Source organism: Vigna unguiculata, chromosome 10 (genome assembly GCF_004118075.2).
Source record: "Vigna unguiculata cultivar IT97K-499-35 chromosome 10, ASM411807v1, whole genome shotgun sequence".
In the NCBI taxonomy this organism is placed as follows: Eukaryota; Viridiplantae; Streptophyta; class Magnoliopsida; order Fabales; family Fabaceae; genus Vigna; species Vigna unguiculata.
The window spans coordinates 5,569,987-5,586,396 of NC_040288.1; the positions used below are offsets into that span (position 1 = coordinate 5,569,987).

General features: G+C 32.9%; 1 protein-coding gene across 1 annotated transcript; it reads left to right on the forward strand.

The window, feature by feature from the left end:
- The first annotated feature begins 3,016 nt into the window (after positions 1–3,016).
- On the forward strand, positions 3,017–14,668 carry LOC114166460 (probable xyloglucan glycosyltransferase 6). The gene is made up of 5 exons (XM_028051196.1): positions 3,017–3,930; positions 6,567–6,875; positions 8,377–8,667; positions 8,742–8,855; positions 13,416–14,668. The coding sequence occupies exons 1-5, from the start codon at positions 3,208–3,210 to the stop codon at positions 14,049–14,051; spliced, it is 2,073 nt and encodes a 690-aa protein (XP_027906997.1). The 5' UTR covers positions 3,017–3,207; the 3' UTR covers positions 14,052–14,668.
- The last annotated feature ends 1,742 nt before the right edge of the window (positions 14,669–16,410 follow it).

The window sequence follows — 16,410 nt, forward strand, 5'->3', positions numbered from 1 at the left end:
GATGAACTTTTAAACTTTAGAACGAAAAGTATTTTATATGTGGTGGTAATTGACTTTGACTCTGAAGATAAAAGATAAATTTTGACTAATAATTTTAAAAAATTAAAATAATATATTTACAATTTTTATATTTAATTATTATTACTAATATAATAAAAGTTAATATATAATTTAATATAATTGTACTTACAAAATAAATCAAATATATATAAAAAAGTGTCTTTCGTTTTATCAAATTTTTGAATTCATTAATAGTTGAAAAAAATTAAAATTTTTAGTTATTTTTTTTTGAATGTAAATATGAATATATTCTAAAAAATTAATATTTAAAGAGACTTAAGATAAAAAAATGTTGATATAATATTAAAAAATAGACAAATGATAATGTAAACAAATCTTATTCCCCTAAACTTGGCTTACTTTTTTAAAAAATTGGTTTAAATCTACTTTTACTTCTTATAATTTTCTCATGTTGACGTGTAATCTCTATAAATTATAAAATTGTAATTGCAAATTTGGTGTTCCTATATTTTAAAATTTAAATTTGTTTAACCATTATTAATATATTATCAAATTATTTAGAGAAAATATTATGTTTTTAAAAATGATAATATTGTTAATTTATTGCTAATAAAATGTAACAATTAAGTTTAATAAGTTTAATGTATATTTTTTTTTCTCAGAACACCTACTTTCACAACTTTTTTAACAATGAAGTATAATATTAATAATAAATATAAATATAAATATAAATTTAAGTTGAAATAATAATATGAATAGTTATACAATGATTCTATAAAATGTGAAAGTTTTCAAAATATCATAATCTAGCTGCATGTGCCAAAAATGAATTTAAGTAAAATAATATATACGTCTTAGATAAACTATTATTATGTAATACTGACATAATTATGTAGTAAATTTTATATATTTTATCATCAAACTTTTAAATTTTCATCTATTAGACTGATACGATAATTTTTTTAACAATATGTCACTTTTAAATTTTATATATTTTTGTAAGTTTTCTATAATAATTATTTATAACTCGTTCCATTAAAAAATTAATTGCCCGTTTAAATGTGCAAAAAGTAAACAAATGATGCTAGAACATGTTCTAAAGAAACTTGGATATAAAATTTACAATTATAATTAAAGGGTAAAATAAACTTTTATATCTATAAAATTGTATCTAGCTAAAATATCCTTAATTCATTTATTTCTTGAGGATATTATTATTATTATTATTATTATTAAAGGTATTTAGTATTGTTTTAATATTTAAAGTGATACAAAAATTAAGAGAGAGAAATATTCACACAGCACATAAAATAAGGCATAAAAATACTGAAATTCACGTAAAATGAGTTCTATTTATATTAAACTTTCTATTAATATCTATACTCTTTTTTCATCATTTTTATTATATGATTTTTTCCTTATATATTTTTCTATCTAAATATTAAATAATACTAAAACAAGAAAATCATAAGCTTCCACTTAGTTTCCGGATTGATTTTGATTGAATAAAAATAGTAATGAATATAATAAACGATGTAATTAGAAGAAAATTAAGAAATAAGGAGAAAACAAAAGTATATTAATATGACTACTTATAATTATTTTCCTAAAATAATTTTAGCCCGTAAAAAAAATTAATTAACGTTTTAATTTTGTACTCGCGTCAACTTTTCATATAATCGATATTCTAAACTTTAATGTTCTTTAATTGTATTTAAAAGTCTAAACTTTAGATTCTATATAAGTTAATTTATTGCATATTATTTTTTCTTGAGTAAAGTTGCTAAATATGTGTTAAAATACTAAAGTAGGTTTTGTTATTTTATAATAATTTTATCTGATTTATTTATTATAAGTATATTTAAAAAAAGACGTTTTGTAATTTAATTAAAAATATAAAAAATTTAAAACAAGAAATATCAGCATTTCTTGATATAACTAATAGCATGTATCTAAATCAAGTACTTTATAGGATCTTATTGATGTAGTTTGAGTATGGAATACATCATATTACAAAGAATATTCACTACACTGTTTAAAGTCTTTAATAATATTAGTTATTATTTTAAACTATGCATAATACGGTAGAAAAAGAGTAACAAAATAATATATTTTATATCATGAGAGGAACTACATTAGTTTTACAACTCCAAACAGTATTCAGTATGGAGTTTCGATTACACTTGCAGAAGAATGAGGAGTGATAGTGAGTCATAGATAAGGAATGGATGATATACCCAAACGCAAGAGAGAAGAGAAGATGTTAAGAAGGTAATATAGTTACATAAAAGGAACAAATATCACAATCTTCTTATCTCTCACTATACTATCATATCTTAATATTTATATTTCTAATTATCATTCTTTTAATCACATCAATCTTAATTTAACCAAAGAAATCACATTAATTATTTTAACTAAAATAGAAATTTAACTAATTTAACTATAAATAAATATGATCAATATTAAAGAATAAAAAAACTATTTCATTATATTAATTGAAATTAGTTCCCTTCTTAGCCTAGAGCTAGAGGGAAGAAAGTTCTCACTATTAGCTATTTTAATTTCCCATATTTATTTTTTCCTTTATATTTTATATCATTTTGTTTTCTTGTTTTTTACATTGATATTTATTGTAAATTTTGTATTTTGACTTCAAAATATTATTATCAAATGTATGATAAGAAAAAACAATTCTATATACTAAAGGAGAGTTAAAATTTAATTACTGTAATAATTTTTATTATTTTACATGTCAATGTCTGTACTAAATTTAAATTCTGTTTTAAACTTTTATTTAAAAAAAAATGAGACATGAAAAGTGAGATGGAATTAGATTATGTTAGGAGGGCAATAAACTAGAAGAAAATAAATAAAGTAATTTTACATATATTAAGCAAATATATAGGAAAGTAAAATATATTTAAGATATAGTTATAAATGATTTATTAATATGGTAGTTAAAATAAAATTGTAGAAGGAAGTTGAATCCTGAGCCCCTGAAGCTGAGAATGCACAAAAGAGCAACAATTGTAGAAGGTGGTACCTTAATTATAGGTCTCTCCCTTTGGATCAAGCACACACAAACACAGAGAAAGAAGAAAGAAGAAAGATCTCTCTTATCTTTCTTCTTCTTACAAGTAAATTTCCTTCATCCAATTCAACTTCTTCTTCTTCTTCCATTCCATGTCTCGCACTCCCAACTACGAGTTCCAGGAATGGTGGAACAAGCAGCGTGAGAAGAACAACAACAACTTCGATCCCCTCAACGACGCAAAACTCGACCACTCCCACTCAGCCTCTCCGCCGCCCTTCACCGCCCTCGACGTTGACTTCTCCTCCTCCTCCTCCTCTTCCGTCGCATCCAAAAAAGAACGCTCCCGGAGCGCCCGCCAGCTCTCCTGGGTATGCCTTCTCAAATGCCAGCAGCTAGCCGCCTCGCTCGGCTGGCTCTACGGCGGCGTCTTCCACCTCGCCCGCACCGCGCACCGCCGGATCGCGGACTCAGCGTCGCTGCGGGGGGACTCGTCGAGGCTCTACCGCGCGATCCGCGTGTTCCTCGTGGTGGTGATTGTGCTCTTGGGGTTCGAGCTCGTCGCGTATTTCAAGGGGTGGCATTTCAGGCGCCCCGATCCCAGCGACGTTCTGGGCATGCTCGCCGTCGCTTACGCCGTGTGGGTCGACGTCCGCGCCCGGTACCTGTCGCCGCCGTTGCAGAGCCTGGCGAATTTGTGCACCATTTTGTTCATCGTGCAGACGGTAGACAGGGTCGTTTTGATCTTGGGGTGCTTCTGGATCAAGTTTCGGAGGCTCAAGCCTGTGGCCAGTGTGGATTACGATGTTGTGGGTATTAGCGCGGAGGATTTCCCCATGGTGTTGGTTCAGATTCCCATGTGCAATGAGAGGGAGGTAAGAAGATGTAGGTTGCTTTGTCCTTTTGGAACGTCCGATTCTGTGAATGTTGACTTTCAATGTCGGTTCTGTTATCTGTTTGTGATCTGGTGTCTTGTTTAAATGATGTGCTCAACTGATGTAGATTTTAGTGATGGTAATGTTTCTGCTGTTGTGGCTTGGGTGCTTTGTATTATGAGGGTCTTTCTGAGCGGACTACTTAATTAAGGGTTTATTGAATTAGTGTTTATCAAATAAACACACGGGTATAAGTTGTTTCTACAAGGAAATTGGGTTAAACTGTTTTCATGAGTTTCAAGTTGTTTTCTTAAGTTGTCCTAGAGAGGTTTTTGAGACAAGGTGTTTGGGTGATTTTATAAGGGTTTGTTTGGGTAAACAACTTAATTAAGTGCTTACTTGTATAAGCACTTCTTAAGTTGTTTTTACCTTTACCATTACAAAGGAAATTGAGTTTATTTGTTTTTGTTTAATTTGTGAAGCTGTTTTCATAATCTATCCAGGGAGCTTACTGAGATATATATGAAACAGTTTATGGACATATCATAAGATATTTCCATCTCAAACACTTACATAAGTCCTTACATTATTGGGGAAGTTCCAAAGAGCTGTAAATAAATTCTTCCAAGCAGACTCAGTCTTTTGAGGGCATATAGTTTGGGATATGTTTAGGTAATAAAGGTAGAGCGTTTTTAGCTTGGTGATGGCGAAATGTGAAGGTGTGTATCTTGGAGCTTGGAGACATGATAGAATGGATATTTGCTGTGACATTTTCAGTGAGATTGACTTAGGTGTTAAATTTCAATGCTTCATTTTAAATACGGGTATGGTGGAGAATAGTTTTTTGTGTACAGGGAAAGAGATTTATCTATGTGCCATCATTAAATGCTGCTTATCTGAAACTCTGTTGATCATATACAACTACTACTAGATCCTTAAACAATGTATCAACAATTATAACAGTATATTTGTTCATTTCCTAATTTTGGACCTCTGGAAGCAAGTACAAAGGCAAACTGATAGAAGCAACTACTGTTCAGCTACTTATACCAAAACGATAAAAGGTAAATGATCATTTGGGTAAAAGTTTTTAGTTAATACCAATACTAAACCTGTGCATAGATTCGGAGTGCAGGGTGTGTATTTGTAGGCAGAGATTAAATGTAGAAGTTTAGCAGGATTAATTTTATCAATTATAATAAGATATTAAGGTGCATTTTTTATTTATTAATTTTTTAGCAAGATTAGAATCACTCTTTGAATACAGTGATCGGGTGATATTCAACTAAATAAGGTGCATTTTTTAGTTAATAACAATACTAAGCATGTGCACAGATTCAAAATGTAGGATGTGTATTTGTAGGCAGAGAATAAATTTAGAAGTTGACAACCCTTAATTCTATCAATTATAATAAGGTATTAAGATCAATTATAGTTAGATATTAAGATAGGTAAACACACAACCTACCAAATCACTCTTTGAGTACAGTGTTTGGGTGATATTCAACTAAATGAGGTGCATGCATGTGAAGGGTTTTGCTGGCTTGAGTGGTTTGTGCTATGAGTTTGTACTGGCATATGGCTTGGGCACGTGTGGTTGATTAAAGTTAGAGCTCTGTAACTTGCAGATGCCAAAATGGAGGGTATGTCTTGGAGCTTAGAGCCATGACAGAACAGAATGGATGTTTGCTGAGATATTGTGAATGAGATGTAGACCAGGTTAGATGTTGGGATTTAGTGCTCCATTTGAAAGAGGAAATGGCAGAGGCTTGTTGTGTTTATGTGGTTGTTGTAGGGAAAATATATTCCTTTCCTAACGCTCCACTTATGGGAAGCAATTGCAATGCCAAGCTGATAGAAGCAACTAGCCCTTGGCTATTTGGACCAAAACAGGAAAAGATGAAAGAAAAAACAATAGATTTGTTTAACATTCATATGCTTGATTAATAATTACACCCGATCTACACTTTGATGCATAATATGTGTGTATATATATGTGTGTGTGTGTGTGCACATTCACTCACATACTGTTAAACAGGGAAGTATTAGAGGATTTGGAAAGTGTATTATAGGAAGAAATTTAGAAATAAAAGTAGTTAAACTGCTAGTTGTTATGGGGGAGACTTCTTGAGAAAGTCTATATATTCTTATCTGATGGGATGTTGAGATAATAAGAGTTTTAGTTGTTGTGACATGGAATGCCATGTGTTAAAGGAAGAGATTTCCTTTGTAAGCTGATGTTTGTGTTCAGAGTTGACAATTACTGAAAACTTAGTCTACGTTTTCTCTTTCTTGTTCTTTATCTTTGAGGTGGCACGTAGGTAGCACATACACTCTTGTCCTACAAAAATTTGCTTGTCTAATTATTCTGTCTTCAAATATAGTCTTCTACCTTTCTTTTCATAGCATGTCACCTCACTAGTTTACTCTTTTATTCTTGTCTTTTTTAGTACAAAATTAATGAGTATCAAAGGAGGAGTTGCATCTTCTCATCCCAATGTCACTAAAAGATTTTTCCAATCAGCAGTTTCCCCCTACAGCCTAGAATGTGGATTATTAAGAATGTGACTTTTGACTTTATATCATTCTACCTCTGCTGTTTTCTGTGACTTAATTTTTATCTTGTTGGCCTGTAGGTTTACCATCAATCCATTGGAGCAGTTTGTATCCTGGATTGGCCAAAGGAGAGAATGCTCGTTCAGATTCTTGATGATTCGGATGAAGTAGATACCCAACAGCTTATCAAGGCAGAAGTGCATAAATGGCAACAAAGGGGTGTTAGGATAATATATAGGCACCGGCTTCTACGTACAGGCTACAAGGCAGGGAATCTTAAATCAGCAATGGGCTGTGATTATGTTAAGGATTATGAGTTCGTTGCAATATTTGATGCTGATTTTCAGCCAACACCGGATTTCTTAAAGAAAACAGTGCCCTATTTCAAGGTAATTTTATGCCTATAAAGTTGAAGTTAAAACACTGTTGATTCTAGTAAATATACTGGCATGCATTTGACTATGAAAAAGGACAGTAATATATTTTCGTTATTTAGACTTAATAAAATGATTATAATGATTTTTTGTTTTAGATCAAGCACATCCTTAAAATTAGTCTAAGTAGTAGAACCGGAAGGTGCTTTTGCTTTGAGTTTTAATTTGGAGACGCGATGCATGATTTTCTCACTATAAAAATTAAGATCAGTGCACTTTTGGATCTATAGGTTCTTGCATACCATATAAGTATATAATGGTACCTGTAATGGTATAATTGCTGATTTAAAATCAGATTAATCATTCAGAGAAAAGAGTTATGGGTTGTACACATGCACAGCCGTCTACCATCCTTTCATACCTAACTGAAGTTTTGAACCATCAGTGTTGTATTTTTTCCATATCAATTTTTGTTACACAACCGACTCACATATTGGTCAATCTTCTACTGCTTAAACTGCTGGATTCAAGTTATATGTCAGTCAATTGGCTCGTTGAAGATCCAATGATGGCAACAAGGACTTTGCAAATGAAGAGAAGAGGCAATAATTGGAATTACACCAATCAATCTCATTTCATGACCGGATTGGCGAAGCCCAGGCCACAAGAGAGATATTGACTGAAGAGGCTGGAAAATATTGATGTAGCTGAAGGAAGAATATTTTCTTCAAGGGCACACTTTGAGGGTTACATTTGCAGTAACTTGTCTCATTGTTAATGGCGTTGGGGCTCAACAATCTGCAAAGTTCCCATTTTGTGTTACAAGCAGCATGCTTAGCAAAAACTCAGCATCCCACCTCCCCCATTTTTGCTCCAAAAACATAGCTCTATCACTCCATCCTTGAGGACAAAGTTGAATTTCAAGAGGGTGACTTTTAGTTAAGAAAGATTTTATTAGTTAAATGGATACTAGGAGAAAGAATACTCCTCCTCCAATGATTTCTTCTCTAATAAGGATTTCTCCTTTCGTAAAAAGCAAGTGCTCTATTTACAAATGATAGAACTAATTAAACGAGTCCCCTTCCCTGATTAAACTACCTAGTATCCTAACTCTCCTACCAAAGTTAGACAATTTAAATATAATAATGTTATTTTGAAATTCTGCCAATATGTTGAGCGTCTCCATTTTTTCCCCAATTCTAAACTAGTTTGAATTATTAATCCCAGCTCCTTTAATGCTACTTCTGTCTTTGCTTGTAATTCACAAGTGCATCATTGTTAGCTATAAAGCAATTGATGACTTCTAGTAGAAAGCAGTAAACAAATCAGTTCTAGATATAGAGGCTATATTTATATCACATAAACTAAATAAATACTGGAAAAACGTTTTCAACACTCTAAACAAATAGTAGACAATTTCTATTCATTACTATGTCATTTTAAATGAAAATTCTGTTTGGTTCCTGTATTAAGCATCTGTCTAACGAATTTTCTCCTTGTTATGCTCTAACCGAAGGGAAGGGATGATTTGGCATTAGTTCAGGCAAGATGGGCATTTGTAAACAAGGATGAGAACTTGCTTACAAGATTGCAGAATATCAATTTGTCTTTCCACTTTGAGGTAGAACAACAGGTGAATGGTATCTTCCTTAACTTCTTTGGTTTTAATGGAACTGCTGGTGTGTGGAGAATAAAGGCCCTTGAGGAAAGTGGTGGTTGGTTAGAGCGAACGACTGTTGAAGATATGGATATTGCTGTTCGTGCTCATCTTTGTGGATGGAAGTTTATATTCGTAAATGATGTTAAGGTGCACTATATTTCAAATTTTGGTTGCTAATCATACATTATTAGACTTTAATATGACTATTTTGCTTCTTGTAGTGTCTTTGTGAACTTCCAGAGACCTACGAGGCATATAAGAAACAACAACACCGGTGGCATTCAGGTCCAATGCAGTTGTTTCGTTTATGTTTTTTTGATATACTTCGTTCAAAGGTATTGAATTCAGCACATGTTTTCTTTCCAGAGAAATTGAATTTTTTTAAATCCGGAAACTATCATTCTGTTGTTATTATGTTGATGTTTTTGTTTTTGTTATTATTATTACTATTACTATCACTATCAGAATATAAATATAGTTTGATCTTTTTCAGCAATTTAACTTCCAGAACTATATTTCCAAATTGTTAATCAGTGAGAATATCCACTTCTTGATATTGAAATTTGAATTGTAATCGGATAAATGAACTTAGAATCATGTGCGCATCATGAAGGTAACTATTGTGGTCATTATTAGCTTAGTTTAAGACATGAGGAAGTAGATTAGCATAAGAAAAGCGCTTACTTGATGAGTTAATGGTATCTGTTAGCACTTTGTTAGACAACAGCTCTATTTGTGAAAAAACTTTATTCACCTCTTGTGTTGTTGTTTATTCATACAATACATAATATATTTATAGACCCACATTTCCTGACCATTGTACTCTCAACGGTTATAAATGGCTATAAACGACTAACTCATTAACAACCTAGACTCCAACTGCTAGTGCATTAACCACCCACAACGGCTAGTTTCTTACAACGGCTAGTTACCCATAATGGTTAATACATTTAAGTTTATTAAAAACCCAACAAAACTCCCCCGTAAACTTAAATGCTTCTTTTATTCTCCATCTTTGTTCCTTTATTCTTCATCACGGCTTCCAACGTGCAATAACTCTTCTCACATTGTGCTTGTTCCTTTCATGAATAGTTAAGTTCTTCGCTTTCTTCATGACTGACTTCCCTTTCACTTTATCTATGGTCGACCTGTACTTCGCTTTTCCTGTGGCTAACTTGTTCTTTGCTCTCTCAGTTTTTGCATTCTTACTGGCAAACTTGCTCTTCTCTTTGGCCGACTTGTTACTCATTGGGTTCTTTGTCTTTGTGGCCGACTTGTCGTTAACTGAGTTCTTATCAATAGGCCGACTTCCTTTTGAAAGATCAGACCACACCCACGTATTGTTGTGCTCAATCTCCTCATCCATTTCAAGTCGCCACTTCCAATCTTGCACCTCCAGTGCAGCTCTCAAATCCTTCTCAACTTGTAACTGTTCTTGCAAACTTGAAACATCTTCTTCAAATTCCAAGCGTCGCTTTTGCAAAGCTTGCTTCCTTCTCTCTAAGCTTGCTTGTAGAATTAAATTGTCTCTAACCTCCTTTTCAATACTCTGTTGCAAGTCTCTTTTTGCAATCTCTAACCTTTGGATTAGAAGCTTTTCTTCTTCAAATTCTGAGCTATTCAAGCTTTTCACGCGCTCGACCGAGCTATTTGAGTAATCTACGCTACTCGACTGTCTTGTCGAGTTCTCAACTATACTCAGTCTTCTTGCTGAATTCTCCATGTTATTCGGTCTTCTTGCCGAGTTCTCCACTTGCTTATGCTCGGCCCCTGAGCTACGCACCATCATCAACAATGTCGCTTCTTCTTTTCCTTCTTCTGTGAGGTTAATCGTCTCTTCATTTCTACTTTCAGATCTACAATCTTTGGCAAAATGTCCAGACTTACCACAACTGAAACACCTGAGTAACAGTCCTTCACATAATGGCCATACTTGCCACACTTAAAACACTCAACATTTGAGTTGCTTGATTGACCTCCTCTCCATGGACCTCGTCCTCTTTCGTGCCAATTTTGTTGACCGGATTGTTCTTTCTCTTCTTGTCCTCGGCTTCTACCACCAGTACCGCTTCTTATACCTCCTCGATATCGTCCTCTACCTGAGTGTTCTAAGCTTTCTCATCTTTAATTGACATCTTCGTTTGGAGTAATTGATCAAGTGACTCCCACTTCTTCTTTCGTTGTTCGTGTGCTTCAAGAGATCCTGCAAGCTCTTCAACCGTGAGCTTTGATAGGTCCTTGGACTCCTCAATCGCGCACACCACATTCTCGAAGTCGTTTGTCAATGATCTCAAGATCTTCTCCACAACTCGGCTAGCGGGTAACGTCTCTTCGTTTCTATCAAGTTGGTGCCACGGTTTCAACTCGAGTAATGTACTCGGCTACTCCTTCGGTCTCTTTCATCCTCATGCTCTCTAACTCACCCCTGAGTGTTTGAAGTCGCACCTGCTTCACTTGGTCATCTCCCTTATACGCCTTCTCCAAAATATCCCACGCTTCTTTTGAAGATTTGACACTTGCAATCTTCTCAAAGCCAAACTCGTCCATAGCTTGGTATAGGATGTACAAAGCTGCCTTGTCCTTCACACGTGCGTCTTTCAGCACTTTCAACTGGGCATTTGACCAACCTGTAGTGTTGGATGGTTCAGCGAAACCATCTTCAACCACCTCCCAATTTTCTTGGGATCCAAGAAGGGCCTTCATTTTGAGACTCCAATTGTCATAGTTGACATCCTTTGTCAACTTGGGCAGGGAAACACTATTTGTAAGACTGGCCATCTCACTCTCTTTTTTCTCAAACACTTAGGTCTCTAGCTCTCTTTTCTCAAACACTCAAACTCTCTAGCTCTCTCTTTTTTCCACTCAGACACTCAAGCTAACTGGATCTGATACCACTTTGTTAGCACTTTGTTAGACAACAACTCTATTTGTGAAAAGACTTTACTGAATGTTATACGCTTCTTACTAATCATTTTACTGAATGTTTGACTATATTATGTGTAGTATGTTTATCATCTTCTTTCTTGAGAAGACGTGTAAGAGGTTAAACTTAAATGCTTAACCCACCAACTGTATACCAGAAGAATGTGAAGTCCATCAACCGTGCTTCATGCCTTGGTTTGAGAGTAATGCTCATGATATGCCTCTCCTAGGATAACATCTCGTATGCCTTTAGGTCATAGCTCCTTATGCTCCAGTTATGTATTTTAATCTGTTAAGTTTGTCCAGTCCCAATCTTGTTCACACACACTCTCATCCTTGTTTAATAATAATAATAATAAAAAAAAACTGTATCCCCTGCTAAACAATGGGATTTGATAGTATCTTGCAAAATCATTAGATACTTCTCATAAAGCTGTCAAATATCTACTACTCACTCTATACCTTTCTCTCTATCCTTTAGGAATTTAAAGACACAAGTAAATTGTAGCCTGGCATGTGACACAAATGCCGCACTCAAGCCAAAATATGATTAGGTTGCTTAATTATGTATAGTATTTTCTAAAAACACATTGAATTTCTAATCTGATAAAAAGTTACGGATTTCGGAGAGGGTGGGGGTTTGTGTTCAAATCAGGAAAGCAAAGAAAATCCAGATAGAAATGTAATTAAGAATTTCAAATCTAGAAAGCAAATCACTAATCCTGGGAATTAAACTCATATGACAGTATATGTAGTTATTTTTTTATTTATTAATTTTGAATTTCCATCATATAATGGCCTAGATTTCAATTAACTAAGCAAAATCATAATCACTATCCTAAATTTATGCTTATTTTAAATGAATTCAATTAACGTAGATTAACAATCAATTAAACTAACTTTAGTTAGATGTCAGATTAATCGATGCTAGTTTTTATTGCTTCAATTATATAAATATAGATCCAGTCAGAAATAGGTCAAACATTAATATTTGCAAGAATACTCTGAAGAAGAATAGATAATTCATACAAAACAAAGACTAAGCATAGAAAAACAATACCCAAACGACAATCCTTGAATCCTTTAGATTTATAATGTCTTGGGTATCCCACAACAATTGCCATCGGAAAAGCTTAAAAAAGACTGCAGAAATACAAGAACACGGCAATCTAAAGGGAAGAATCTTGGAGCTTTCAAAATCACTAAACAATGAGTTGTCAACTTTTGTTCTAAGTTCCCTATGTTGCAGATGCTGTGCACATTATCCCCAATCTAAACCTAGTTTAAAAGATAGCCCAGGAAATAAGATTTCGAAGGAGTGTTCATTGCCTTGGCCAGGCTTAAAATAAGTGAGATATGTTTAAAATGATGAGGGTACCTTCAATATGTATGGCTGCTCTGCTCCAACTTAAAGTCTAAATTTAGCCATTAAAAATCCCATTTTTACCAATTTAACATTTCGCAGAACTTGTTGATCATCTTTACTGGCATATAAAGAACACCAATAGCATATATAAAACACAAGATAGGGTTAAAACACTGAAATAAGTTCATACAAATGCTGAAAAATTATTTCAAATCCCAGTTTAGCCCAATAGTTTAGAATGGGTTCTAAGATCAGTTATTAAAACCCCAAAACATCATTGGTAAGGCAGTTATAAAGTAATTGATGTTTTAAGAACAATAATGATCCATGGGGTAAAAAATTAGTCATCTTGTTTTTTTTTATCTGTATCAAGCATCTTGTTTTGCTTAAAGCAAGCAACACTGTTAAAGCATCTAGGGCAGTGGAAATGGATTACCGGTTATTCAACGTGTTTCTTTTTCTTCTTTACATTCAAAATGCTATTAAATTCAGTATGAAGCTTTTGTTCTGTGTTATTTGTCTACATCTTGCACTGTAGGGAATACTGACTCATTTCCTCCATTTTATTAAAATGGTTTGACTTGTACGATATTTCCATTTGTACCAGGTTAGTTGGGCGAAGAAGTTCAATTTGATATTTCTTTTCTTCCTCCTGAGGAAACTTATCCTGCCATTTTATTCATTCACCCTATTCTGCATAATTCTTCCATTGACCATGTTCCTTCCCGAAGCTGAGCTCCCAGCCTGGGTTGTATGTTACATTCCTGGAGCTATGTCCCTCTTAAGTGTTCTCCCAGCTCCACGTTCATTCCCATTTATAGTTCCTTACCTTCTATTTGAGAACACTATGTCAGTAACTAAGTTTAATGCCATGATATCTGGATTATTTCGCTTTGGAAGTTCTTATGAGTGGGTGGTTACAAAAAAGTTGGGAAGATCATCAGAGACAGATTTGGTTGCCTTTGAGAAAGAATCTGAACCCCTAATGCGATCTAACAGTCTCCATAGATCAAACTCAGATTCAGGCCTTGAGGAACTAAGCAAACTAGAATTGTCAAAGAAAACTGGGAAGACCAAGAGAAATCGTCTCTTCAGGAAAGAACTTTGTCTTGCATTTATTTTGTTGACTGCCTCAGTTAGAAGCTTACTATCTGCCCAAGGAATTCACTTCTACTTCCTCTTGTTTCAAGGGATAAGTTTTCTGGTTGTTGGTCTTGATTTGATCGGAGAGCAGGTAAGTTGATGTCCAGATTTTGGATTTTATGTGCATACAAATCCTCCTCTCAGATCCTCATTGATAAAGGTCAGAATGGCAAAAACCTTAAACCATCCCTGAACACATTGTTTTGAACCTAAGCTGTTCAGTGGTTTTTGGCTTCCAATTAAAGCAAATGAGTTGCTGCTTGACACGCCAAACTTGCAGTTCTGTTTGTTTTTGGTGTAAAGACTTATGCCTCATTGTTGTTGCCAAGCATATGCCTTAAAGTTACATAAAAGTTGTTTCAGTTCCTAATGGCAAAACGTATCCACACTTTGGAAAAGAAAAGATTTCAACATTCCTGACCTATAAAATGCCAATATACAATTACTTGCCTTCCTGAACTGAAAAGGTGGAGATTGTTAGATTATAACATTTGTTATTCTTTTTCATTGACAAACTGTACAATCACATATAGTTTCATTGTGGTATTTGTTATCAGGCAGTGAGGTTTTTGACACAACAATCAGCAAGCATGTTTCATCTTTTCCTATCATTTTTATTGCTTGTCTTTATCATGGTTTAATATGTACACCTGATTATGATGATGAAGAAACTTTGAGCCTTGTCAATGGATGACTCAAATTTGTGCTGGTTTTAAATGCATGTGAGAGGGGATCTCTAGCAATCGGAAATGTATCTATTGATCAGGTTAAGGCTATAAAATACTTCCCCATTTTTTTAACTGGTAGTTTGAAAGTTCTTCATTTTTATTTAAATATCATTTTTAAAGATCAACATAATATTGTGTACTTTCTTGTTGATTATCCAATTTTTTAGTTAATTTATATATGTACTTATTATAATGTTAAACTAAAAGAAAAAACAGAAAATCTTACAATCATTTTACTAAAAGAGTTATTTTATTATTAAATGCTCTAAAAATACATGTTTAAAAGTTTAAAAGTTCAAAAATGAAGGAAGTAATACATTTCTGCTAGAATTTTAAAAATACATGTTTAAAAGTTTAAAAGTTCAAAAGTTTAAAAGTTTAAAATATAGAATTTTAATAAAATTCATCTAAATTGCAGGATGGTTATTGAATTAAGAAAATAGTAAGCATTTTACAATAATGGCTTTGGCTTGCTTTGTAATTTTTGGTAGTTTAAGTTGGCATAAGATTTCCTTTCTGGTTCAATTGTTCCATGTAATCCAATCGTCAGTTTTCTAATTCGTTGACTCTTCGTAAATTTGGGATAAAATTGAAGTAACAAGAAAAATAGGATAGTTTTGAAATAACATAAAATAGCAAATACTAAAGAATTAAAGGGTGGTATAATGCTGTTTTAATATCTACAAATCCAATTTATATTTATTAGTATCGGTTTTGTTTTTCTTCATTTCACCTTAACGGCTACTATCCTTATCTATAGAATGAGAATGTAAGTTCATTCTATATAAAAACTAATACAATTTTTTATTGACTTATGGTTAAAAAAATGTTTCTAATTTATGGAACAGATTCTGAGTTGAAGTGAACATTAACATTATTCAAGTGCTGAAATAAAAAAAAATTATTTTACAACATGATTAGAACAATAATCGAAATGTATACAATTATAGTATATTTTTTTAAATATTTGATATTGAAGAAATAAACTTTCTTTTAATATTGAATATTTGATAATATCTTTTGTCGTATTTTTTTATTATTTTATAAAAATTAGTTAATTAACGTTGAAACAATAAGGAAGCGAGTACGTGTATGGATGATAAAGTATATACCTGTTGTTTGGGATGACACAAAAATTTGATACCCATTAAGTTTGGATATGAGTATGAGAATGCAAATTGAATGTTTTCATGATAATGAATGAGATTGCGAAATACGTCTCTATCCCACCCTAATTAAAATAATTAGGTACAATGAAAATAATATGAAAGTTATCTTTTCGTATTATTAAGTTCTTGATTTGGTAGGCATTTGTTGTTCGTGTTAATGTTGTTATATATTTTCTTCCCCTTAAAACTTCAATTGGGTTTATGAGTAAATGGCGAGTAAAAAATATTAATATTTTTTCCTACTTTTAGATTTAAGATATTTCTTGACTTCAGATTAAAGTTCCATATTTCTATTACTTATTTGTAATTTTTTTATTCTAATACAATAACATCGATACATTTAACATCTTCTGCTCAACAAATAAGCTAGACATTTCTTCTCTATGTTACATAAAATAGGCTTCAGTTAACAAATCTCGAATGAAAATGTAATGAATTTCAACTGCATACTTATGAAAAAAAAATCAAATTCAGTCCACGAAACATCTAATTCACATCAAAGAGCAACTCAACATTTTCACTCAACACTCAATGAATACAAGTGGTGAAATTTTTTGATTTT